General features: G+C 36.0%; 1 protein-coding gene across 1 annotated transcript in view; it reads right to left on the bottom strand.

Annotated features, from left to right (window-relative positions):
* Positions 1 to 480: 480 nt before the first annotated feature.
* Positions 481 to 27,505, bottom strand: part of LOC106162375 (laminin subunit beta-1) — a 31,114-nt gene continuing 4,089 nt past the window's right edge. Inside the window, exons 3-29 of the mRNA XM_013539653.2 lie at positions 24,447 to 24,997; positions 24,097 to 24,214; positions 17,769 to 17,914; positions 17,287 to 17,407; positions 16,541 to 16,729; positions 16,002 to 16,181; positions 15,596 to 15,705; positions 15,047 to 15,262; positions 14,561 to 14,719; positions 13,560 to 13,680; positions 13,124 to 13,251; positions 12,683 to 12,857; positions 12,132 to 12,275; positions 11,669 to 11,900; positions 10,949 to 11,334; positions 10,440 to 10,639; positions 9,966 to 10,062; positions 9,324 to 9,515; positions 8,860 to 9,040; positions 8,374 to 8,558; positions 7,930 to 8,165; positions 7,466 to 7,660; positions 6,476 to 6,828; positions 6,109 to 6,250; positions 3,550 to 3,726; positions 3,146 to 3,302; positions 481 to 2,844 (exon numbers count right to left, since the gene is read on the bottom strand). Coding sequence (XP_013395107.2) covers positions 2,705 to 2,844; positions 3,146 to 3,302; positions 3,550 to 3,726; positions 6,109 to 6,250; positions 6,476 to 6,828; positions 7,466 to 7,660; positions 7,930 to 8,165; positions 8,374 to 8,558; positions 8,860 to 9,040; positions 9,324 to 9,515; positions 9,966 to 10,062; positions 10,440 to 10,639; positions 10,949 to 11,334; positions 11,669 to 11,900; positions 12,132 to 12,275; positions 12,683 to 12,857; positions 13,124 to 13,251; positions 13,560 to 13,680; positions 14,561 to 14,719; positions 15,047 to 15,262; positions 15,596 to 15,705; positions 16,002 to 16,181; positions 16,541 to 16,729; positions 17,287 to 17,407; positions 17,769 to 17,914; positions 24,097 to 24,214; positions 24,447 to 24,997 — 5,231 coding nt within the window. The 3' untranslated portion in view covers positions 481 to 2,704. The remainder of the gene's footprint in view (positions 2,845 to 3,145; positions 3,303 to 3,549; positions 3,727 to 6,108; positions 6,251 to 6,475; positions 6,829 to 7,465; positions 7,661 to 7,929; positions 8,166 to 8,373; positions 8,559 to 8,859; positions 9,041 to 9,323; positions 9,516 to 9,965; positions 10,063 to 10,439; positions 10,640 to 10,948; positions 11,335 to 11,668; positions 11,901 to 12,131; positions 12,276 to 12,682; positions 12,858 to 13,123; positions 13,252 to 13,559; positions 13,681 to 14,560; positions 14,720 to 15,046; positions 15,263 to 15,595; positions 15,706 to 16,001; positions 16,182 to 16,540; positions 16,730 to 17,286; positions 17,408 to 17,768; positions 17,915 to 24,096; positions 24,215 to 24,446; positions 24,998 to 27,505) is intronic.

Raw genomic sequence — 27,505 nt, 5'->3', positions numbered from 1 at the left:
TATACTTGTTATATGTATGTACATATTTGTAAAGTCTAACGAACATATTCATATGGAGTTTAGACTTAAAATAAATATATTATTATTATATTATCTCTACTTAAGATCAAACCTGGGGTAGCCACAGCTTCAAACCACGCTCACTGAATCCCTGCCAAAATTTGTCTCACTTAACACTCACTTACGGTTCTCAATCTGTCCTAGAACATGTATTGCTCTTTAAATTAAAAAAAATCCTCAGTCTGTTTAAGGACATTCCGAATGACATCCCAAAAACAGTTCTCGAACTGTAACATTTATTACAGAACAACACTAGAACTGTAAAAAATACACCAAATGTTCTAGAATAGATTGAGAACCGTAAGTGAACATTAAATGAGACAAATATTCGCAGGGGAAACTGCAACGAGTGAGCACCATTTGCGCCCGATGTGACAGGTATGGCAGGTCAAGATGTTTTCAACGAAAAAAACTAGCAAATCTTAGTGAATTATCTTTATTCAAAACTGGACATCATGATTTAAGTACTTATAAAATTCTTATAGCCGATTTAATAGTTTCTCAAATACAGAATTTGCCTGCATATGATAAAATGTAAAGTTTCTTTAATTTCCAGGAGATGGATGAACTAAAAGATTAAATCTCATATTGCCAATAACACAAGGTTATCTAATACGTCTTAAAAATTCATGTTATTATAATAAGATATGTTAATATGAACAACACAATAATAAAAAAAAAGACTACAAACGCATTGCAATATATCAAATTAGAAAGGTCGATCAAAATCAATTTTGACAATAAAAATGTGACACTAGTTCGTATCTCTGCCCTTGAGTATTTCCACCAAATTTTGAGTACTTGATGACAAATGTAGATTTGTGAAAAGCTTAGTCTTTAGCCTGCATTCTATAATCAAAACACATTCATTTTTTTGCCAATAAAAACTAAAATGGCGAAAGTAAAACTAGCCATTCACATGCCTGGACACAACTGACCAATCTAGCACAAACTGAAAACCCATCCAATCTATGCATCCAAGCTACCAATCAGACACGGGTTATCATGCTCCATCCTACACAAATAGACCAATGATATTTGAATTTACTTCAGCCCATTTTACCTGTCTTCTTAAGAGTAAATGAGATAAAAAAGAAAAGAGATTTGTAATATATGACACGCTAGACACATAAAGCTAAGATATATTAAAGCTGTATATATTTATATATATGATGTTACACAGTGATGAAATGTAAGTTCTTCTAATTAAGCACCAAGTTAATGACCAAAACTGATATGAAAATTTGTTTTTACATTCTAACATTTTATAGGTAAACAAATGCCTGTGTAAAAGTTTAAATAATCTTACCTACACTTACACACTCAAATTAAAATTTACAATAAAGAATGTGTGGGCCAGTTATTTGGTTGTGCAGCTTACACTTCTTACTTTCATTTAAAGTGTACAGTAAAACTTAAATCCAATGCTCAAGTATCATATGTATGTGATTTCACCAACTGCTTCAGTCAATATGATACCATGATACAAAGTGGTGCTAAACATAGGCGTGACTGTGCTTAAAATGGGCTGACAGAACACACGAGTTTTAAAAAGCGTAAACACGAGATTCTGGGTCAAGTAAAAAACCCTGGCAGTGTTACAGCTATATCAATGTACCAATCAATTTTCTTATATAACATGATAAAGAAACCAAGCCTATTTATTCCTTGAGAAAACAGTGCCTCAAGTAAACAAATTAAAAATTAAAAAATATCCAATCCATTTTAAAGTATGATTTACAGTTCAGTGCCTCTGTTATCTAGTAAACAAAGACTGGAGAGCAGTTATGTGGAATAATTCACTGTTATCATTTGTATAATTTATCATACAATTCATTTATCAAAAAATCTAGCGGTGGGACATAATATAAGTTGCACCCTATAATTACATGCAATAAACTTTTACTAGAAATATTTACACTTATATAAATGAACACATTCTTTCCATGTTAATACTATTGGCATTACACGTAAGATGACAGTGCTGTATTTTAAACCTACTTTAAGTAGGGGCAAGTAGATTGGAATGCTATACAGCCTTTTTCTAACTTTTGTTTGGAGAAAATGGAACAACCATTTTAACCATTTTGGAAAAACTACAAAAAAGACACAAGGTATCTATAATGCAAAAACAATGGCTTGATGCTCTCCTTAAGATTTACTTACTTTTATCAATATCAATATTTGTAACTGATACTTTGTTTCTATCAAATAATCTTCTAAGGAAGTGACATATATAGTAATTATCTGAAAAAATCTTCCTTAAATGGTTTTGTTGGATATGTATGAAAGCACACTTTCAATATTTCTGGAAAAATCGGACAAATATGAATTGTATGAAATTTGTGAGTAATTACTAAATGACTTAATTATAACAATAAAATCTAAAAGCATTTCTCCATCATTTATTACTTACATACACTAGTATAGATGGCAGCACATGATGGAGCACCATGTGACCTGTTCTCAGTTTTAATAAGTTAAACATAGAAACACAGAACAACGTCCCAAAAGTTAACATTTGACCTTTTGGCTTGGAGGTTACCTACAGTTCAATCCCAAGAAGAGTTCCGTTGACCTGTCAGATGAATGTTGAATTTTTTCTCTACTATTTAATCCACTGTTTGATTCACCAGATTACTTATTAGGGCTGGCAATCTCGATAGAAATCAGACTTTTCCTGGATTTCTTGAGTGAGAAGTTTCATTCGTGCAAGCAGGGCCTCAATCTCGCCAGAAAGCTCTGTCAAAGACTTCTCTCTTTCCATGAAATCTCGCTCCATTGCTGAAGAACAAAGCAGTTCATTGTAAATGAGTGAATTTCACTTCTTTTTTAATTTTTTTTTTGCTTGTTTAGGTTTGAGGTCAGATGCTCTGTTTGGCAAGAAGAAACTATGAACATTCAGTAATTTATGTAAACCAAATAAACATTTAAGTTATGTGCAGACAAACTAATATGTTTAAGTGCCTTATAGCTTTCTACAAAAAATACATTTATGAGAACTTTAAAATATTTTATCTTTACATTAAATATCTATAACTGACAAAAAAGTGTTCAACTATATAAGAATTTGCTTTCAACCTACTTCGAAGTTGGTACAGTTTAAACTGAGTACTTTGTGCCAAAGTTGTTGCATTATTTTTAAGTTGGACTGCTCTCTCTTTTGCATCCTTGGTCATGTTGTATTTGGCCTCTAGCTGAGCAGAAGCATCCTGGTACTTGGTCTCCAAGTCTGCTGCATCCTGACAAAAAAAAAAAAAAACAATCACAATGTCACATCTTACAGTGCTATTAGTGATAATAATCAATCACTTTGGAAACTAAGTTGCTTCCTAAAGCTATGTTCCACTTGGGATTATAACCAGTAAAACTTAATGAATTAAGAAAGATACATTCTTATATTCAAGTCACAAACCAGAAAAAATACTGCAAACATGTTTTAAAAGTGCAAAATATATTCGATTGAAAACCAAACTTTGCCAAACTCACAGATTCTGCCTTATTGGCCATTTTCATGGCTCCGTCAGCCTCCCCTTTGGCTCGCTGGACGCTGAGTTCATTCTGGACATATTTCTTCTTGACATCCTCCAGTTTTGTGGTCAAGTTCTGGACAGCTTCCAGGGAAGCATTGGCTTTGCCCAGTGCGGCATCCGTCTCTGATTCAACCTGCAGAAATAAAGGAATAAAACAGATGATTTCAATTTGGTACTATTACATTCAGAAACCCCTTCAAAAAGAACAAAGTATGTACTGTTTAAATAATTTTCTTTAATTTTAATTTTCAATATCAGAAATGAGAAAAAATACATTTGCAAAAAACTACCATGTTTAAAAACTACTTGTTTAACAAGGCAGCAAAGCTGTCAAATGTACAGACAAAGAACAGAAAATAAAGATGCAAATAAGTGAAAAATTAAATTTTCACAAAAAACTGCCAGAGAAATTTACCAAACAGTATGCGTTGCCTATTGAAGCTGTATTTTAGTCCCATATTTCTTTCCTATAAGTTTGAGAACAGTAAGTGACATGATTTCCCTTAAATGGTCATCATAGGAGCAGTGCCCAAAATAGGGGTTTCTTCAAATTTTGATACAACATTAAATAATGTTTAACAGCATAATGACAATCAAATGTTATTAATAAAATATTAGTAACATGGACATTCAGAAAATGTGACAAGCAAAAGTCTTCAAGATCATGGAACTTTAGAGTCACACCTTGAAAATGCCAATATGTGAAAAATTAAATTTTCACAAAAAACTGTTTAACTGCCAAAAAAAAAAAAAAAAAAAAAAAAAAATACCAAACAGACTGCATTGCCTACTGAAGCTGTATTTTAGTCCCATGTTTCTTTCCTGTAAGTTTGAGAACAGTAAGTGACATGATTTTCCTTAAATGGTCATCATGGAAGCAGTGCCCAAAATAGGGGTTTCTTCAAATTTTGATGCAATATTACATAATGTTTAACAGCTTAATGACCATCAATTTTTAATTATAAAATATTTGTATCACAGATATTCAGAAAATGTGACTAGCAAAGGTCTTCAGGCCCATGGAACTTCAAAGTCACGCCTTGAAAATGCCAAAATGTAAACAAGACAGCACTGTTCTGAAATGGGTTTATTTCCATTTTTAACACTTTTTTAACATAAAACAAAATAAACATTTTACTGCCATTTTTATATGACCAACTAAAAAAATTGATGAGATGGGAAAAGTATCAATAGAACAGTGTTAAATGTCCAATTTCCTCCATTCTGAGATTCTGAACATAGTGGATGATTGAATCTGACAAACTGCAATGATATGAGTTTATTTCCATTTTTGACACTTTATTACACAATACATGATAACAAGTTTACCATGTTTTTTACATAATCAACTAACAATGTTGTAAAGATGCAGGAAATATCAAACAAACACTTTTAGGCATCTTATTAGTTAAATAATGAGACTGTTAACATGCTTAAGAATTGAATCTGAGGAAATGTGAAAAAAAACAGTATAACTTCTAAAATAATGGCCCGATTATGCTGATTTTCGAACTCAACCTGCGTTTTAGTAAGATTGACCACTCCTGTGAGTATAATTACAATTGGCCAATCCGTTTTTCTTATATTGTGTTATTAGTGTTGCATTTATATTGAAAATAGTGAAAAAACAGCATAAATTCCCTCAAAATAGCCCAATCATGCTGATTTTCGAACTTAACCTGCGTATTATGAATATTCATCAGTTCTGTAAGTTTCAAGTCAAAAGGTAAAATGGTTTTCCACTTATCGTGTTATCGGTGCTGCATATATGCTGAAAAAAGAGAAAAAACTGCATAAATTCCCTAAAAGTGACCCGATCATGCTGATTTTCGAACTTGACCTGCGTATTATGAATATTCTTCAGTTCTGTAAGTTTCAAGTCAAAAGGTAAAATGGTTTTCCACTTATCGTGTTATCGGTGCTGCATATATGCTGAAAAAAGAGAAAAAACTGCATAAATTCCCTAAAAGTGACCCGATCATGCTGATTTTCGAACTTGACCTGCGTATTATGAATATTCATCAGTTCTGCAAGTTTCAAGTCAAAAGGTAAAATGGTTTTCCACTTATCGTGTTATCGGTAAAAGTGCACGGCGACGGCGACGGCGACGACAGCGACGACGGCGACGACAGACGCAGATGATGGCTATATGTACAGACACATCTGTGTCTGTACATAAAAATGTGATCAATGGCATTTCAAAATACATACAGCTTAAACCCCACTGAAGCTACAGAGAGTCTAATTTTCAAATGACATAACATTTAAATGCATCTTATTTAAACAGATAAATTATCAAAAGAGCACCAATACATTAGGTATCATGGAAAATGCACACATCAGAAAAAAACTTCACCTTTTGTCTTCAGATATGGTTTACTTTTAATATATATACACTCATTACAATAACTAGTAATCAATGTGAACTACCAAGTAAATTAATCATACATGTGTAAAACTCGGAATAACATGTATTTCTACTGATGTTCAGTATACAACAGCCCAAATACTATACCTGAGTGAGATGTGTTTCTGCCTCCTTAATATTCTCATTGGCTTGGTCTATAGCCTTCTGGGCTTTGTCCTGAGCCTCTTCGGCCAAGTCCAGGCGGTCAGACACCTTACGCGCTGTGTCCAAGATGGTGGCCGCATCAGCACTGAAAGCAATATTTGACGGTGTTTGACACAAAGTAAAATCAGAAATGATCCAGTTAATTAACTATTGCATCTGTTTTATGGCATAAAGACTCCATTGTTTAAGTTTTAGACCAAAACTTTAATTTTATTTCAGTGGACTGGTATGAATTTATCTCTACCTTAAGTGTATCAATTTTTTTGTTCTAAAATTACATAAGTTCTTAAGTGATACTCTGGTAATTCACCTGGCTTTTTTAGCTTCTTCCTGCAATTTGTGAGCCGTTTCATTCCGACTCCTGGTGGCATCCAAAATCTCGTCAATATTGGTAAGTCCAATGACAGTTTTGTTAATCTCCGCAGCCAAATTTTCTATTTCCTCTGGTGTCAGTGAAATACTCATTGCCAAAACCTCTTCTGCGACCTGACGGATATCTTCTGGGCGAGCCCCACCCTTGGTGAGGAACTCTGCAATTGATTCCAGTAGTTTCTGTAACTCTGTTCGAGATGACTCAGACATGTTCTTGGCTTGCTCAGCTTTGTCAAATGCGGCCTGTACCTCGCTCTTTGCCACTGAGGCATCTGCTTCCACTGCTTCTACCTAGAACAGTAAAAACTACATGTTAATCCTGTTATCTTGTGATGATTTTACCAAAGCTTAAAATACTAAAGACAACCAGTAATTGTTCACTGCAGATGTAAGTTGAACAGTTACAACTGAGATGTTCAAAAATCCTATATTCAGGATTTTCCTACCAATTTTTCCTTGGATAAAAAGTAAATTTCGCCTAATCATGAATTATTGCTTGATATCAGTTAAATTTGGTGTTTCATACCATTTTAATTAAATAATTAAGTTTTAAATGTTTCTTGCAATACGCAGACTGTCTGTGCCTGCCTTTAGTAGGAAATACTGGCATCACATGCTTTTATTTGAGGGATTTATGGTTTTTAAGGCCTGAATTGAGAAAGCCCAGAAGCTTTTAATAGAGATGTAGACGGAAAATATGATTGTGGGACAGCTTGAACAATGAAGTATGAATGGCACAGTACCAAATTGTGTAATGTATATTCCATGTATTCATTTATGGCCCATGTTCACCTTTCTCTTCAATATATACACTCCCAAGACCAGATAATGACCTGATTTGCCAGTTATAAGAAGATTAACAAACCAATTTCATGACATAAAGACCTGCTTGGCTGCACATAAATAAATACATCATATCAATTCTTACCTCTCCAAGTAAGTCTTGCAGATTCTTTGACCTCTCTGCCAGAGTATCTTCTGTCTGTTTAGCCAGGGAGAGGGAGTTGTTCGCCTTGGTCACGGCACCTGCATCGCAGCTTTGACCGCCACCTATAATGCCGCACTTGCCACATCCTCCTCCACCACATAGCACGTCACATGGTGTGCCACGCCCATCACATACCTAGGAGGAATAAATAAAAAGATCTTTAAGTGTTCAAATCTCCAGGCAAGAAATGGTTTTGGTCTACTAAAAGATATCAAGTGAATGTTAAAACTCCTAAATCCACAATTTGCATGGAAATTTGGAATCTGACACATACAAAGAGCACTGGGATCAACTTCTTATTTTTTAAGAAAAAGTGCATTTCAGATTACTTCAATAAGAGAATACTATTAACTTAACGTTCAGATAAATAAATCAATTAATGTTTCTTTAATAAGAAATTTTACCATGTTGTTAACATCTGCCAGCTGATTCTCGAGGAGTTCGATGTCAGTTTGCACATCTTCAATAGCATCTTCGTTTTCCTGTGTCTTACGCTGGAACTCGGCCTGGTTGTCTGCCATGAACTGCTCTGCTCGTTCTCGTGTCTGTTTGGACTGGGCAACAGTGTCATCTGTGTCATCCACAGTCTTCTGCGCTGCTTCCGACCTTTTCTGGCTGCTTTGCAAACTTTCAAACGCACCTTTTAAGAAATGGCCAATAGAATGTGTTTTTAATATTGTTTATAAAATTTCCTCTCTGAAAAATGTGTATCTATGACAGCTCTCTGAATTACTATTACTGCAATTTTATTATCTCCTATAAGAGTGTGAGAAAAAGATTTAAGAAAATAACATCAAATTGTGTTAGGTGTGACAACAAAATAATGTCAAATTAGGTGTGAGACTCACCTTGTACATTCTGTTCCTTCAGTTCCTCAGCTTCCTTCTTCAGTTCATCAGCGGCTTGTCTTAGTCCATTAATGCCAAGACGTAGAACCTGAATGCTATTTTCCGTCTTCAGGATTTCTCTTCCTGCTTCCTTCACTCCATCTTCAACTCCCTGAACAGAGTTGGCCTGGCCATCCAACTGGGTTCTGAATGTATATAATAACATTTATCTGTAACTTAAGGTACTTGGATTGTTCATTGATATTAAGTATATATAAATACTGGCTTAATAATAATGCCTAGAAAAAACTGTTAGGGGGTAATTATCTTTACCCCCTAGCAGATTCTGTAGGCATGACAGACATTTAATTCTCCTTTAATTCTTTAAATATTTCCTTTGTAAAACATCATTTAAAAACTTCTTATTTAGTAACACCTGATGCGGCCAAAAATACATGACACCAACATTTAAGTACACACAATTTTAAACATGTCAATATATCCTACCTGAGCTGTTCCAGCTTAAGTTTTAGCCCCTCAATATCAGCCACAGAGACATTTGCATTTTCGATTAGCTGGCGAACCTGGTCAAGTTTGCTCTCCATCTCACGGAACACCTGCTCGTAAGCTTTGCTTACACCCTGAATTTTGATTTCATTTGCTTCTTGGATCAGCAAGCGTGTCCTTCCTGAAGAAGAAATGGGTTAATGATGGGTCCTTGTATTTAGATCTTGAATTTCATTCTTTTAACAAATTTCTAATTTGTTTATATTAAAACTGAAGATGACACTAACCAAAGAACCCATTTTTAGTTTCTGGGCCACCAAGACAGTTTTATTAGGTTACAGTCTGTCACATCATTGAGTCTACACTAATCTATCAATCTGATTTCTATTTTTGAAAAATTTAAAAGTAGGTTGGCCATATTTGATCTCCAGAATGAACTATGAACCAAGAACACAGTAACTTACCCGCCAGATCCTGAATGATCTTGTCCCAGTTATCAAAGCACTCTCCACAGGGCACACAGTTGGGGAGCTGGCCCGTGGTCCCCCTTTCGCAGCGGTCACACTTGTGTCCAGCCACCCCTTCCAGACACTCACACTGACCAGTACGGCGGTCACACTGCAGGCTGGCTGACCCTTCCCGGTTACAATCACAGGCTAGTGGGATAGAAATCAAGTAAATAAACAGACATGAACAAACTGAAAAAATCTGAGGCATATCACAGATTTACAATGACTTCAGGGCATAATTGGACAGCAAATGACATTTTTTATGATATATGTGATGTTGGGAGTATTGCATATTTGCCATGTTTTTGATGTTCACAGTATATGTTTAATTTCAAACAGTTGACATGAGGAATTAAGACTAAAATTAATTTCTCTCTGGTTATGTGATGCCAATAGGGGGCGTGATATGGGTCAGCGAGTTCTCATGTCATTAGTTTCCATAACTTATTTTATAGACTGAAAATTTTTGTGTGCTCAGACCTATGGCATTTCTAGCATTTAGTACCTGGATAAACCCTTAGTCAAAGCTGTCAAAAACTTATTCTTAAAGTTAAGACCAACTTTACTGAAATGGGATGCAATGCTGTCTGTACTTACGATAGCAGGCTATGTTAGGGTTGCCCCAGTAGAATGCCTCACATTCTCCACATGTCAGCCCTCCTCTTCCTGGCTTACACTCACATTGGCCATCAAACTGGAAAACATAACTCGTATACTTCATTATCTATTATATCTATTGCAAGTAAAATTAAAATCTTGTCTTGGAAATGTGCAATCAGTAGTGCCACCTACGGGAGGCAAACAATACCACATACCGCACTTATGAAAGGGTGAAAGTATGTCTGCTACCTAAGCTCAAGTTGCAATGTCATAAAGGCTTCAATATTACATCCCTATCTAAATTTTACATATCTCTTTTCAATCCAATTAAAGTGGCACCCCTTCAAAAAATATATTTTGCATGAACAAAACTAGAAAGAGTTTATTAAAACTCTTTTACACACACACATTTTTTAGAAAAATTTCTGGTTATTTCATCAAACTTGAAAGCAACAGACAACAACAGCTCACCTCATTACACTGAGTGGACAGAGACCCATCAGGGTCACAGTTGCAGGCCTCACAGCCAGTACCGCTGGCCAGCTTCCAGTGGTTGGGAGCACACCGGTCACAAGCTCGTCCAATCACATTGGGCAAGCATGGACACTGTCCAGTGACAATGTCACAAGCTCCCATGGAGCGGTTTGTGCCGAGAATGTTACACACACATGCTGTAATATTCAAAGATTAAACATAATCATAGCAAAGCTTAAATACAGAATATCTTTCTCCAATGTTATGTAAAACAAAAATCTGAAAGTCTTAAGCAACTTTAAACAATCCAAAAGTTAAAAATTTTTACTTTCCTCTTCATTTACAAATCTTCTTTTACCCGGCATGAGCCTAGGTTTAAAAAAAAAAAAAACTCTGAAAATTTATCGAATATCAGACAAGAAGAATCTCAGGAACCATCAGAATTCAATTTAAAATGCAGAATTCTGCAGAAAAAGCTCATGACTGTTTACTGAAGATCAACCTACCCTGACATGTCTGCCTTGTTGCATCTCCATAGTAACCCTCCTTACACCTCTCACAGCTGTAACCTTCAGTCTGGTACAGACACTTCAAACATTCCCCAGTGACAGGGTCACAGCTACCAGGTACGTCAGGATCAATATTATTATTACAGAAACATGCCCTGCATTCCCCACCAGGTACAACTGGGTTGCCATAGAAGTTATCAGCACAGCGATCGCAACGGTCACCGGTGTACCCAGGGCGACAGTCACAGCGGACATTTTGTTCTCTGGTCAAGCTGCACGTGTCTGCATGCTGGAATCCGCTGCCTTGGCCACCAGGACATGGGCAGGCACGACAAGGAATGTTGGCGCCTAGTCTGGGATCTCCATAGTAACCACGGACACATCTGAAAATCAATGGGGAAAGATATGAGAAAATGGATCACCTGAGAGAACAGACTGTGTACAATGCATTTCTCAACAATTTTTAGCAGGTAATTATTAAGGAACTTTAGAATTAAGAATATAAACCTAAAACTGATAACCACTGATATCCTGCTATTATTTTTATTAATGCAATATAAAGCTAGAAAAGTGAGAAATATTTGGTTATCCACGCTGAGACATAGTGAATACCAAAGTGTATTAAGATTAGGCAGATATTGCTTTAATGACTGTGCCACATAGAAACAACTCTACTAGGGTGTGCTAATGGTGAAACATTCCAAAAACAATACTCACAGTTCACAATTGTCTCCAGCAGTGTAATCTCTACATCCAATACATCGCCCTGTGGTGTCCTCACAGGTGTCAGCATGACCATTACATTGACACAGGCGACAGTTGGGGAAGTTATAATACCCACGCTGACACTGGTCACACTGGCGGCCATAGGCGTTAGGGATACACAGACACTGGCCAGAAGTCACATCACAGAAATTGTCGCGGGAACCGAGAGCATTACAGTTACAGGCTGAAATTATATATGAAACATTTTAAGTGAAGTTTAAACGACAACGAAAAGCATTACAGGTACAGGTAAAAAAAATCTACTAGCCCTTCTGGGCACCAGTTTCAAGGAATCAACTGACCCAAAGCAGAAACACTGTCCACTGGCTAAACAAAGTTACATTTCTATTTTTTGGGCGCAGCTTAAAATTAACTGAGATTAGCATTTATGTTGCAGACTGGGTTTGTCACTAACCTAAGCATCCCTGTGGTCCAAATCCATACGTTCCTGGTGCACACTTATCACAGCGTCTTCCTATGACATTTGGTTTACATTGACACTGACCACCAGAGGGGTCGCACACGGCACTCACGGAGCCAGTGGGGTCACATTCACAGTCTGAAAAGATAACCAGGTGTTTATTCAAATCTATTTATCTATCTATACATTTATTCACTTGACAATTAATAATTTGGTTTTTCAGCAATGAGTAGTTTTTTTCAACAGAAAGAGTGTTGTTTAAACCTGCAATAGTAACTCGAGGGCAGAACACTATCTAATGTTCTCATTACTAAAAACATTTTTGGGCATGTTTAGTTGAACACTACTACCCATGCAGTGGAATTTCTACTTCAAAGCCAAATATTGACTTAATCTTAATGCACTCAGTGTAAAAACACAATCCTAATGCTAGTTTCCAACTTTGTTATGAAGTTCTGTAATTTACCGTTGCTGATTAATTACCAGCAATGCACCTTTCCAAAATATGCAATATCCATACACAACTACTGAAGATTTACACTTACCAAGAGCTTGCTGGTGAATGATGGCTCCTAAACTGAAGAGGTATTTCTTGCAAACCTCAGCAAGGTCTGGCCTGGCTGCCGTCAGCTGGTCCTCTCGGCAGCGGTAGCGCTCGAAATCTGTGGTGATCTCCTGTGGGGTGCCAGGAATACTGTTTATTCTTGGGACAAGGACAATCTGGAATAAGAATATATGTGATGTTGTATAAATTAAATTGAGTTAAAATAATTGATTTCACATACTTAAGTCCTCTTGAGTATAAATTTATGTTCAACTATTTGTTAAACCATACAGAAGTTTAAAGAAATAAAAATAATGTGATAAAAATCACTTAAATATTGTTGCAGTCCCAGTAACAGCTTTCAGTTTTTAGTGAACACAGTAAAACTTTTATTTCAAATAGAAATTCCAATTCTTTACAAATATATGAAAACTTGACTTACTGAATCAATCAAGGCAGTGGCGTCAGGTGTAGCTCTGTCACTCTTGTACCTGTTGAATTCTAATTTGATGGTATATGAAACACCTGTCTCTAAACAAGATGGCGGGGAGACTGTGTAGTAACGAATACCTGAAATGCATTATTATGCCATTTATTAATTGATTTTTCACTTTTGATTGTATGCTATTTTAACAAAAAAAGAAAAACTTTTTAAAAACATTTCCAGAAATCGACTCAAACACCATGTTTTACCCAAAAAACAGTTTTAGACCAAGAGATATTCTATTTTAGTGGACTACTACCTGCTTTTTTTTAAAATAAAAGTAGACCAAAATTTTGGTTCTTAAGATAAAAACCAACTTTCAATTTAAAGTAATTCTGTGGAACCAGCCAATGGATGTGAGTGGACAGTAGCCCATGGGTGTCTGTTGACTGACCTGCAGGTAGACTGGTAGCCTTGAAGTCATCTTGAGGAATGCTGTTGGCACAGACACTGTTCTGGTCCACCCGCCCTGGTCTTTCTACAGTCACGCGAACATCATCCCAACGATCTGGCATCTGAATTACAGAGAATTTATTTAAACTGCTTATTCAATTTTCATAAAATCTGGTGTTGGTATAAGCCAGTATCGCATACCCAATCAACTGCAAAATATCAGGTACAGACTCGAGAAAACCACACTTCCTTTAAAATATATATACTGTATAAATTTTTTTTTCACTTCAATTTTTTAAAAGCCATCAGAAAAAAAGGGAAGCAAAAAAAAAAATTCAACAATCTATCCTGGAGTCCTAAAACAAGATACAGCAAGTTACCCACCAACACCCACATAAAAAATTCACTCGATTCCTACATCACAGACATCTGAACTTACCCGTTAAGTCCTTGGAATGCAGAACAAAAGAAAAATTAATTTGGTAACTTTTTCTTCATACCAAACTTTATGCCATTAGAAATTTTAGATCTCATAAAATCTTTTAGAAATGAACATAAATCCATAAATAATTGCACCTTTCATCTTATCAACATCTTGATGCAGGCTAGCTAAACCTTCACTGATTTTCACATTGGTAATTTTTTCAGAAAAATCACACAGAAATTGACTATAGTGTAATTATTTTTTCAAATTTTGAGGCAGAATTTAATTACTTTTATCAAATGGAAAATATTTTACATGACATAACTAGCCATCTCTTCAGACTTTAAAGCTTAAACTAGGACAGATTTAACAGGAAACATAGTTCTAATAAGTTTTGTTCACAAGTTTCTGAAGACTACATGATCACTGCCATAATCTAGTACACGATTCCACAGTGACTGACAAAAGTATTCACGATGAGATTAAAAGAACACAGTCTTCATAGTAAATCTTTTCAGTTCATTAAAAGAACAGGCAATAATAGTACCCATGGTTTCTCCAGTGTATTCTTTACCTACCTGTGGCTCATATCTGATGACGATGTCATACTCCATGGAGGAAGGCAGGTTGTCCACTGTGAAAACCAGGGAGTCCCCCTCGCTGACCCGCATAAACCCAGGACCTGTCCATGTGGTGGGACGTCCCGCCACAGGCTCACGGATCACCACCTGGTAATTCTGAAAATAATTTCCTCAAAATGTGTATCTGTAGCTGTGCCAAAAATATCTGCTTAATTATATATCGGTAAGTTTTGATGAAATTATCTGTCTATTTCTCAACCCCTCCATCTTAACTTGAAACAAGGGAAAAAAATGTTGCTCTTCACTAGTAAAATGTAGCAAGTGGTTATAAATTGTTTTTTCACACAAGACTGGTTTGTATTCCAGATTTTGAATAAAAAACACAAGTGCACTAGTTAAAACACCTCAATCACTATCTGGTTCTACTATTGTGAAACAAAACCACAAACATAAATGATTGAACAAAAGAAGATGGCTACTTACCCCAGTGCCTCTGGCAAACTCGCCCTCATAAACTAGATAATCCAGATTAGTGATGAAATATCCTGGTCGCGGTCGCTCACAGCGACGGCCAATGATGTTCTGCCTGCAGGCGCACTGCCCTGTCGTTTGTTCACACATGTTGTTCAAGGCACCACCAAAGTCACAGTCGCAGGCCTTACAACCGTCTACATCTGGGCCAAGCCCCCAGTAACCAGCCTGTGTGAGGAGAGAGAGAGAGAGAGGAATATTTATTCATTTATTTATCTAATAATTTATCTAATATTTATCAGACAGCCTAAATAGGAGACTTTTAGACCGTCATGAAATAACTGAAAAAATCAAAAAGTTGGTTTTCTATGAATTTTCTATTTTTAAATTTTTGTTGTTATTTTCATTTATTTATTTGAGTTCCATATGACACCCTTCAAGTCAGATGGATGTTTATAAATTGCATAAAATTATGAACAAAAAGATATATTACAGGAGCAACCTGAACATAACTGATTGTTAGATTGTTGGTATCAGTTTACACACAAACTTTCTCCTTACCAGACACTGGTCGCAGTTCCTTCCTGTGACAAATCTTTTACAGGTGCAAACACCAGTGATCTTGTTACAGCCAAAGTTCCCCACGGTGCCATAGGTGTTACATTCACAGGCTGGAAAAAAGATGGAATATTAAAATTTCTGTTTGTTTGATTTGCTTCAAATAATGATAAAATTACATCTCAAGTTAATCATTACCTAATTGTATGTCATACAGTTGGTGTGTTCTTGGTAAACATAATTTAAATTAAGATCAATGTACAAAGCTTAATATTAACTTCAATATACACAAAAAATATTTAAAAATCTATATCGTTATTTTTGGCAATAATAAAAATCTAACAAATAAAATTTAGCTAACAGATAAATCTATAAAATTCATTTCAGAATGATCCTAAAAATTACTCACGTTCACAACCATCGATGCTTTCTTCACGCAAGTTCCAGTAGCCATTTTTACAGGTGTCACACCTGGGTCCGTCTACGAACCGTTTACAGAAGCAGCGCCCTGCCACCAGGTTGTGCTCCGGGTCTGAGCGACTTTCACACTCGCCACTGTTCTCAGAGCCCTTGGGGTCACAGTCACAGGCTAAGGATGGGAAAGAAACAAACCTTTAAACTATTTACATGAAAAAATTCTGTCTAAAAAAACAAGTTGTTTTTAAGAACTCAGGTCTTTGAAAGTAAGATTATGTGATGAAACTCAGTAATAGCAAGGGGATAGATCTTGAGCTGAAAACCTAAATTATACATGACAAAATACTTTCAGAGGTCCTTTATTTAAAAGATTTCAAGTGAAAATGTAACATTGTTAATAATAATAATAATAATAATAGTAATAATATTTTATGATTGTTATTATAATTTTAATACACATTTTTCCTTTGAAGAAACTTGTAACTTTAAATGCATAATACAGCTGAGGAAATAATTTGCCAGAATACTTACGTTTGCAAACTTCTGGATGCCTGATGTCTTTGGTGGGATCTTGATAGTAAAATGGCTTACATTCCTGGCAGTTACGACCCATAGTATTGTGTTGGCAGTCATCACAAACACCTCCACTGACACGTCCCGTGGCCTCGTACACGGCAGGATCAAAGTGACATCTGCTGGCATGATTATTGCACTCACATTCTGAAAAATAAAATAATTATTTCAATTACATTTTGATAAAAAAGCACCAAAAATTTTAACAGATTTTCCTTTTTTTCAACCAGAAGTGCGAACCAGGCATGTGCCAATCACTTCAACTGCTGGCAAAATGTCAAATCTGATAAGAAACACACTAAAAATTATGCACCATTCATTTCATTTCCTTTTCATAATTACATATTTACGGATATAGGTTTCTTGTTACTGTAATGTAAGGAAATGCAGAGTGATGTAGCTGAAACTGTTTATGGACATTCTTTAATATTTTCTACTAGTCTTTATTATAACACAGTTACGGGTCAGATTATCGAAAACCTCCATATATAGCTGCTGTTCTACTAAAACTTAATTAGTTAAAGAATACTTGATAGTGTGTACATTTTTTAAATTGAAAGTTTCCACCTCATCACAATATTCATGGCATGCATGAAAAAATAAATAAATAAATAAATAAATAAATAAATAAATAAATAAATAAGCAAGCAAACACTGGCCAGTTGGGAAGTGATACAATTTGCACCCTGTGTTTCATAACCTACTTTTGCACTCATTTGACTGGTTTCCTCTGGCAGGTCTCCATGGCAAGTCATTGTAGAAAGCTTCACACTGCTCACAGTTCAAACCTTTGGTATTGTGGGTACACTCACAGCGTCCATGAACCTGGGGTCAAGGTAAAATCAGGCTCAGGTCAAGGTCATTTTTATTCAAACTTGACATGTGCAAATTGTTTTCATATTATAAGGTTTCAAACAACCATATTGTAATTGAGCTATAAAAACTGACCATAATATGAGCATATAAAACGAAAACAATGAAATTAATAATAAAATATTTTAACTCTTCTAATTTAAAAAAATATATATAACTAGTGACTCAGGAACAGAATACGGACTCAAACATGGTGCATTTTTTTCAGAGAGTGGGGAATATGGGACAAATATCTATGGGCAAAACTCAACATGGTCATTTGAAGCAAATTTCGACAAAACTTCTGATAAAAAATATGCCAATTGTGACTTACCATGTCTGATCTATTTGGCAAGCCTGGTAGTGGCAGACAGCGAGAAGCATGACCATAGCAGGAGCAGCTTCCACGGACTACCATTTCATAGATGGAATAGTAATACTTCTCCTTGATCTCTGGTCTGCTGTCAAGAAGGTCATCACCTAAAAAGAAAACATTTCACTTTCAAAATGGTGCTGACATGGGCAAGAGGTATTGGTGCAAAAATAGGCAAGAGGTGTGGATGCAGGCACAATCCATTGGTGTTGAGATGGGCAAGAGATATTAATGTTGACATGGGCAAGAGGTATTGGTGCAGAGATGGTGAAAAGGTACTGGTGCTGATTGCAATGGGTGAGCTGTATTCATTTTGAAATTGGCAAGAGATCAAGATAGACCATTCTTATTGTGTTTTAGGTAGGATGCCAAACATTTAATTGCCTCACTTCTTTCAAAGAAAGATGTCTGTTTAGCCATGGTAAGCCATTAAGCCACTAGAGTGTCTCATGTAGAAAGAAGGCAGTTCTGTTGAACTTGTAGGGAGAACTATCCTAATATCAAGGCCTGGCAATGTGTGCCACATTCCTGTGTACTAAGAAATAGCCTCCATGTGCAGAGGTTGTGGCCAATAATTAAGTATGCCAGGCTTAAATTGTCAATATTAAAGATTGAAAAAAAAAAACCTGTGTTTGAAAATGCCACTGACCTGCCAACCAAATCTTAATCTTATTCATTTACAGGGTCTTTATATGTTGTCAACCTGTTAGACTTGATAAAAGACCACCAATCAAATAAAGAATAATCTTGCAAGTTTTTTTTTTTTTTTTTTTTTTTTTTTGTAAAATGAGGAGTAGACCGCCCCCATGTCCAACATGGCCTAGTTCACTATAAAAACACACCAAGTGGTCAGTGGATTCTATATTTGTGCATTCTACTGTAAAGGAATCTTATAGGTGTTATCTGAAACACATGCCATGACTAAATGTTAAAATGGGTAACAGAGGTACTCTCTCCCTGTCTTATAATTCTCTCTCTCTCTTAAAATCTTTCTTTGCCGCCTTCCCAATTCTGATATTACAATCTCTCTCTCTCTCTCTCTCTCTCTCTCTCTCTCTGACTACTGTTTCAGCAATCAATACTACAATCATCAAGTTGACATGAATTACAAGAGACTATATATGATAACCACAACAGTTTCTGCCTTGTCTTTGACACTTGCTGACCTCTCACCAATCTCACCACAAATATTTACACAATAATTACAAGTTTATGTATTTCCTATGAGCTTGCTGTTGTGTGTTCAACTTAATGCTACCAGATTTATCTTGATCTGTGCATTTTGCATTTAACAAATAATAATCATATTTGTCTAAGAGGAAGTGTGGAATCACACAGAAAAGAACCAAAAAGTCATCATCAGTGCTATGCAGAGGGTGGTAATACAAAGAGAACCCACTGTTCTTCAGACTACTAAAGCTGAATGTAATAAACCCAGTCACTTGGTGCTATGTTTTTAGCCCATTTGCCAATTTATTTCAAATAAAACATCTTATTAAAAGCAGGTGTTTAGAAATTTTTATCCAATTGCCATATCAATTGGACAAAAAGCATATCCCTGCAATCTTTAAAAACTGTTTTAACATAAATTTTTCTCTTGGGACTAAAAAGCTGTTTTTATAATATGTGATTTATATACTTAATTCGCTGAATGAATGTTATCATTATAATTGTAATTATCACAAACTATTTGCACTGTGGAGGGGAACAAATCACCAGTCTTCAGCTGTGGTCTTACTGCATAAGCTCCCAAATTTCATGTCACCAAACCACTGAATAATTTAAGCCAATACAAAATGATAAATTAAATTAAAAAAGTATAATTTTTACATTTTATTTCACCAAATTAGTATATATTACGCATTTTGCTTAAATGCCCCATGCTAGAATGAACACAGTCTTGTGTTGATAGGAAATAACAGTTATGGAGGGTATAATAACACAGCTGTCTAAATTTCTACAACCTTGGTTGTGAATGAGCACCCCATTTATCCATCCTCTGTATTCACCAGCCTTTGTTGCTTATTACATGAAACCCGGGGCGCATGACAATAGACAGACAATGTAATGAACTGGGGCAGGGTATCGTTATTTAATGCACAGACGATGTAATGTGTTGGCAATGGAATGGTCATTTCAATGCGCAGAGGATTTAATACACCAGGCCATAGAAAAAATAACAATGGACAGACAGTGAAATATACACTGTGTGGTCACTTGGCCTGCAGTCAAATGGTCGCTAAAGTGCAAGAATTAAATGTCCACCCTCTCCTGAGGGCCAGACACTCCACAGTGACACTCTACTGCCTTTTTTTATTCAGGTTAATATACAAGTGCAAAACTCAATGATAATTGAGTATTAATGATAATTAAAATATATTCATAAGCTTGCATTAGGTTTCTACAGGTCAAATTGAGCCAGGTCCACACTAGTATTTATAATGACCACTTAATGGTTACCATAATGACAATTTACTTTGGAGAAAAATATCAGCCACATTTCCAATTAAAATCAAATAATAACTAATTCATAAATCTGGATTAAATGAAGTAAAGTTAGTTTGGGAATTAACTTCATCAATTCCAATTCAGAAATCACTGCAATCATGACTGCATGGTTTGTTAGGTATGGAAATCTCCCAGGACCCCTATGTACAGTGTGTGTGTGTGTGTGTGTGTGTGTGTGTTACCCAGCTGTTGCACCAATGCCACCAAATACATAAACTATACCAGGTAGTATAATAGCATAAGCTATCACCCAGACCTACACTTACACCAGTTTGAAACTAACCAACTAACCAACATCATTAGATATCCCAATTTTAACAATAATTTTATAAGGGTTCTAGGACATTTTTACAAAATGCTTAAAACTAACAATTTTATTTTTAATTGCAATGTATTATACAAATAATGGTGTATATCTGAACACTGAAAACAGCAAAAGCATAGTAGTGAAATTACTGTACCAGATACAGATTTAAATACCTCAGCAGGACATCCATCAACCATCTAATTACCCTTATTAATACCTACTGGTGCACCGGAGTACAGCAGTGAAAAGATGCTGCACAGCAAGTCCACACCAGTGCAAACAGTAATACCTCTGATAGTTATTCTGGTAATCTGATGATGTCATCAAGACCCACACCAGCTCTGATGAGGGTCCTAGTCTAGACACACCTCTACAGCACCTGTCTGTTTCACAAGAGAAATTTAGTCCAAAAACTGTTGTAGACTAAAAATTAAGAGCAAAACTTAAGTCAACTTTGACCCATCAGAAATAGTCAAGTGACATGGTATATATTGCAGTTCATGTTTTAATTCATTAACAAGACATTTCCTACCATCATACCAATACTCACTTCATTCAAATGGACTATTTTGTCCACATATATATCTATTTCAAACTGAAGAAGGCTGAATTTCTAGAAGTTCAGACCAATTTTGAGCCCATGTCCTTTGGGAACACTGCCTCTATGTCATAGACACGAGCCTAGACTACCGAAAAAAACTCTGCACATTTATCATGGGACCCAACACCTAACTGGCCTGGGGTCCAGGGGATGCCTTAAAATTGAATTAAAAAAAGCAGAATTCTGCATTTCCACGTTAAAAGCTCATGTAGTGAGGATATGTGCTATATTTCTGCCAGGCTACATACAGACATTTCAATCCAGACATTTCTGCTGGACTTGGCTTCATACGGCCACAGTCCAGACAGTGTTTGGATCCCTCAGTTCCCCACCCTCCAGCTGTCAACACAGGGCCTTCAGTACAGCATGAGGTCACCAGGCGGAAAGAAAACTCTCCACAAATGTGAGAGCGCTGCTCTGTATTATAATTCTGCTTCCCTTTCATCTGTAACAATATCTGCTCTCGCATAAGTTCATATCCACTGCTTTGATTTGCAGCCTTGAAATGTTTCATCTCTTCCTGCCGCATGTGTTTAGCACACGAGTGTATGTTTTAATACAAAGCTGAGAACTGGACGCCGCCGAGAGATTCCTGAACATTTTCATTTTGACAAGCTGGCAGCAGCAGACCTTATATTCCAGGAAAATGGCATCTTATGTACCACAGCTGTTTTTACATGTGGATTTTAACTGCATTTGTTTTAAAGGGACAGCATACTTGAGATAAATTTCCAATACAATTTTCCTCATTAAACAATTCATGAAAAGAATGAACAATTATGGGCATTCTTTGCATTTTTCTTTTAAAAAAAACATTATTTCAATCATCTTAAAAAGATGTTATATATGCATTTGGGATGTTGCAAAAAGTTTAAGACCACAGAAAGTGAGGCGTTTTCATTTTTTTCTATTAATAATAATTTTTGGTTGTTGTAATTTCTCATTCCCAGTTATGATTGGTCCATCCCAGCTATTCCATTTTGTGTGATATCTCACCAATACCAAGGCCAGGTGGTCAAGGGGATACCCTTGGTCAGTTTATGGTCAACTGATGGTCAGTGCTGGTTAACACATTCTTGTGGAAGAGTATTACTAGCTAGAGGCAGTACATTAAGGTGTTGCCATACACAATCCATCACCCTGTCATAACTCAAAGGTTAAAATCATTACTCCAGAACTTAAAAAGCTGACTCTTCTCACAATTATGTTGATCTAGGCCATTTTTCTCTGCTCTCGGTGTGTTCTACCATGTAAAATTTTGCACCTGGATGTCTGAAAGACACAAGTTTTTCCAGATTTTCGCTCTAATGGTAGTCCCTGTCTGAACTGATCGTGAGGTAAATTTTCCACCCTCTTGTTGTCTGGGTCACATATTTCTGCACCCCCTGAATGCACCCCTCAGTTTAATAGAACATTGCAACCTATATGCACGGGTCTCCCGTTTCCTGACACTAATTCATCATTCTCCCTGCCTCAAACACAAAGGTCTTCCCTAAATAATGCCCCCAAATACAACCTGGCTTTCAATGCATTCATAAAGCACTGCAGATCAAAGTGAGGTGACGTTATTGTGGCCTGCGTTATTTGGCCAATCTCAACCCTGTGTCGGGCAACAAACACTTTTCACAGACTGGTGTACATTTCCAAAATGTCCAACCCTACAGGAATCTGAGCCCATTTTGGCAAAAAAAAATGATTGTGAACTTTATAAATCATATAGTATCATAGTATTAATCCGGCAAAGTTTGAAAATAAGTGTAAGAGATTTTAATATTTTCTACAACAGGAGGATCTGAAAAGTTTGTCAAAATGGCAAATGATCATTAGAGCTGAAGTTTTCAAGTCCTACTGAAAATATTACATATCAAACAAAGATTTATCTGCAAAATGAGCAGATATGCTGCAGACAAAAGTATAAATTTACTACCAGCCAACTGTGAAATACTTTACAAATTAAAATTCCCAAACATATTCAAATTTTCTATCCAATTTCTCAAGTTTTTAAGTAAAACTCCAAACTTCACAAACAAAACTGTGAAATTTACCATCAAATTTAATAGCCAGCCTGGAAAAGTACTGATCTTGACCACATAACCCCTTTTTTGGCAACCACAGGATGTATACGAGGGAATAACATGGAGATTGCAAACCACGAAACTATCACTTCTTTCTTTTTACATTCATTCAGACAGGAAATATTTTACTTCTGTATTAACACAGGTCAAAACAATATGGGCACTAAATTTTAGGATCCATATTGGAAACAATGAAATCTTTCTTTTTACTTCAATGTTGAAACTGACTGAAAACCCTGCATCCACATTCTAAATTTGGTGTTTTGTTTAGGTGTTGTATTTTTCTCATGCTCTATATAAAGTAAACAAACAGATTTACTTTGCAGAAATGTTTCAAACTTCATCACATATATCAGACATATATATATATTTATATTCCTAACCCAATAATATTGCACCCATACAATATTCAAGAACCACTTTAGTACACACAGGAAATTCACTGCATTCCTTTACTATTGAAACAGGAGCAATTATAAGAAAAGAATGGCCAACCAGAAATCCATTGTTCAAATTCCAAACAAGCACTTATACTAGTATATATTACTTTCTTGAATGGGATGTGACCCTAAAACTTGTAGTTTTAAGAGAATCGAACTCCACGTTTGTTATTCCATAAGACTCCATAAAACTATTGGCCTTTTGCATGTGACACCATTTGCTAGCAAGAACTGATAATTCCCATTGAAAAATGCAGTTGCAGATCTGCAGTCTAATATCAACATCTACAAATATATATTATGACATTCTTGATTTTTTGGCCAATTGGAAGTCACCGTGATGTATGTAAAATCTTACCTAGTGTGTGTAGTTTTGTGAAGTTGACTCTCAGGTTGGTCATCTTGAGCAGATCCTGAACATCCTCACTGTAAGGGTCAGTGACAACAATGTTTGGAGGCACAACTCTCATGATTACCTGCAAAAAGCAAGGACAGTGATCACTTTTTCTTCACACCAGACACAGAAATAAGATATTTTATCCTTTAAGACTTTTTTATCAGGCCATTGTCAGTCTAACTGCTGAGATGACATCTGTTGTACAGGGAAAAATTTAACAACAGTGATTTATAATAATCAAATATATTTTGTCACCCTTTTCAAGCATTTATTTTACATAAACATAAAAGAAACACAAGCAAATAGCTTACCTCTCCTTCTGTAGAGGGCGCCACCTGGGAGTAACGAGATTCGCAGATTACATCATCCAGTGATCTGATCGGTCCAGTCCGTACTCCAGGAAATGTCTGCTCACAATCCTCAGCAAAATATCGATATACCTTCCAGGTTTTTCCAAAATCATACGATCTCTCAACCAACATTCCGGCTGGCCGGAACGTTTTGAAGGTCATAATCAAATGAGTGAAGTGAAACTCAGCCTCCAAATCTAACTGAATGGAGACGTTTTCTAGTCCATTCTGAGCCTGCCACCAACTGTCTTTTCGCCCTAAATAGGCTGAGGAAACAATATTTTCTATTCTATGGCTATAGGGATACAGTCCTTCTACATACTGCTCTCTAGAGTCACAAGTAAAGCATTTCTTCTGGTCCTCTAAGTGAGAAACTATACAATAGGTCTCTGGCCTGTCCAGACCACAGGTTGATGTAGCACTCAGTTTTTCCTCTCGGCCGATGAGAAGATCGCCTGTCGCTGGATAACAAGATGTTTGGAAACATGGCTGTTCTATCTGAGCAAGAAGACCTGAAAATGCAAACAGAACTTTTTTTAAAGATTTGGAATTTTTTGTTTTGTTTTGTTTTTGTTTTTTTTTTATTTTTCAAATATTGTCATTGGCAAAAGAATTGTTTAACAAAATTACCCATATGTAAATGACATGCCCCACAGTTAAGAACCTGGTCACATTATTTCTCTGAAGCCTATGTGACCACTTTTATTCCAATTGCCTAAATAGGCAAAATATTCAAATAAAAACAAATTTTGGGGAAAAATTCAATACTAGAGAATGTGATGTTCAACATTTGACATGTATAAGAAATAACAGCATTCATCTTATCCACCCCTCCCCCCTCCACACCATCCCCAATCCCCCAAAAGTCCACTCATAGTCCGCCATGAAAGTAGCAGGTTGCTATTGTTACTGACGGTATCCAGTTTCACTAAGCTATATGGCAATGTCAAGTCAGGCATACTTCAAATAGTCTTGTGTCCATTAAACATGAACCAAGAAACTTTTGAGACCAAAGGCGAAATAGCAACACAGGCTGGCGACTCTGCACCCTGAGTTTCAGTGCCTGTGCCTGCGCCCGAACCTTTCTTGTGAGCATAGACGTTTAATTCACTGAGACTTGGAGGGATTTATAGGTTGCAGAAGAGCTATCATCAAAGCCTAGAGACTCAGGGTAATAAAGTGCACTTTTGGTTGATAATGTGATTGTTAACTATCAGTACTCTGAAATTCAGGGTCACGATTTGTTGGGGGAATGTTGGCATAAAACCTGTCTTGTCCAGTGCTTTTTGTACCTATGTGCTCTTTAATGCACTGGGTACCGTAGTAATTTTATTGTATTTCATAATGAAATTGGGTTTATGGACTAATCTTGATTGACATTTCATTGTTTTCTGTGGTATGTTATTGTAACAGCTAGTAACAATGTTTATGTGCAATGGGTTCACTCAGTATGGCCTGTGCAAATGTTCTTAATGTATTTTCATTAATACAAAATACTACACCCAAGTTCACATTGAAATCTCAATTCTTATTCTGACCATTAACAAGATTTAAGCAGTCAAATTGCTACGAGTGCCATATTTATGCCTATCAAGTGGGGGAGGGAGGTACATATGAGCAAAAAGGTTTCTCCAAAATATCATTTTCCACGAAATTTTAAGTCAAATGAACAAATTGATTGAAAATTTCACTTTTCTTCAGTCAAAGTAGATTTTCTGTGACATTTGTAGTGCAAGCCTCCTATACAGCACCAGCGTAGACCATCCATGTGTACTTCATCACATCTATTGTAGGACCCAGCATCGTCAGCAAGCGGATATTATATTGCAAAAACGCAAGAGCATTCGCACATTAACACCCTCTCAGGTCATGGAAGGTAGTTAAGAGGTGAAAAATGACCATGCCCTTAAAGAACCGCTGTTCACTGACGTGGCCAATAAACTAGGCAACCAAACTGCTCATTCAAGTAAATAGTCATGCTTCCTATAGTTGGTTAAAAATCCCAACTTTGTTCACACCATTTTTGTATGCTGCGCTGTGGACCATTCATCAGTATTTCATCCTCGTTCTTTTGTCCTCCATAATTTTTTTGTCAAAATGTTTCAAAAAATAGTTAAGATGCATATGTGCTTGAAAGTTTTAAAAATACCTTTAATTTTAACTGTTAGTTGTCTGACATAAAATTAACTGCCGGAGACTCCAGCAAAAGAATCTGAAGGTAACCAATGGATGTAAAATATTTGCAAACATGTAGAACTTCAACATTCTTTCCTAACATTTTAACATGTGGTTGAATCTTCATATCGAAATGACTCATCAGAGATTCCACAATAATTTAAACCACAACCAAGGACAGGTGTAGGCTATGACTATTATACAGGTACATGTGATACAGGTAATCACCGGTGGTCATCTTGTAATTATGTCAATACCCACTGGTCACTACTGGACAAAGGGCATTGTAATTTGGAATTATATACTATCTCTTGTGAACTGTTGGAGATAACTGGCCTAACTTAGGAAGGGAATGTCATCTTCAACATATCAGGGAGGAAGTAATCTTAAGACTTTTATCTTACATGAGATAGAAAGGATATAGCTAATAGGACTTGTACAAGGATTTCTATATAATTATAGTAAGTGGCCATTACCCCCTCTGTCTCTGATAGTATGAAACATGTGGACACCCATATTGGCGAAACATTTGTTTGTGCCAAAAAGCTGAAAATTATTAATTTTAGTGCAAAGAAAAAAAATAATAATAATAATATAATAATAACAAGTTTAAAAACTGCATTTATAATTATATTCAACAATTTGCCTTTGATGTTTATCTTATAATTGTCTTATAAATATTTTGCAAGCATGCTTTGTACTATAGCAGCACATCTTAACTATCAGGACAAAATATTTGACTTTTACTGAGACTTTTTGAGGAAAAAACAATGCCACATTTCCCATGCTTACAGCTATACTGGCCCAAAATTGGATTTAAAGGTCAAATTTTTTATATTCTAAAC

Source organism: Lingula anatina, chromosome 6 (genome assembly GCF_051362555.1).
Source record: "Lingula anatina isolate TDL-2025a chromosome 6, LinAna3.0, whole genome shotgun sequence".
NCBI classification, from domain to species: Eukaryota; Metazoa; Brachiopoda; class Lingulata; order Lingulida; family Lingulidae; genus Lingula; species Lingula anatina.
The sequence above is the reverse complement of the archived record's forward strand: the minus strand, read 5'-3'. Positions and strand labels throughout refer to the sequence as shown.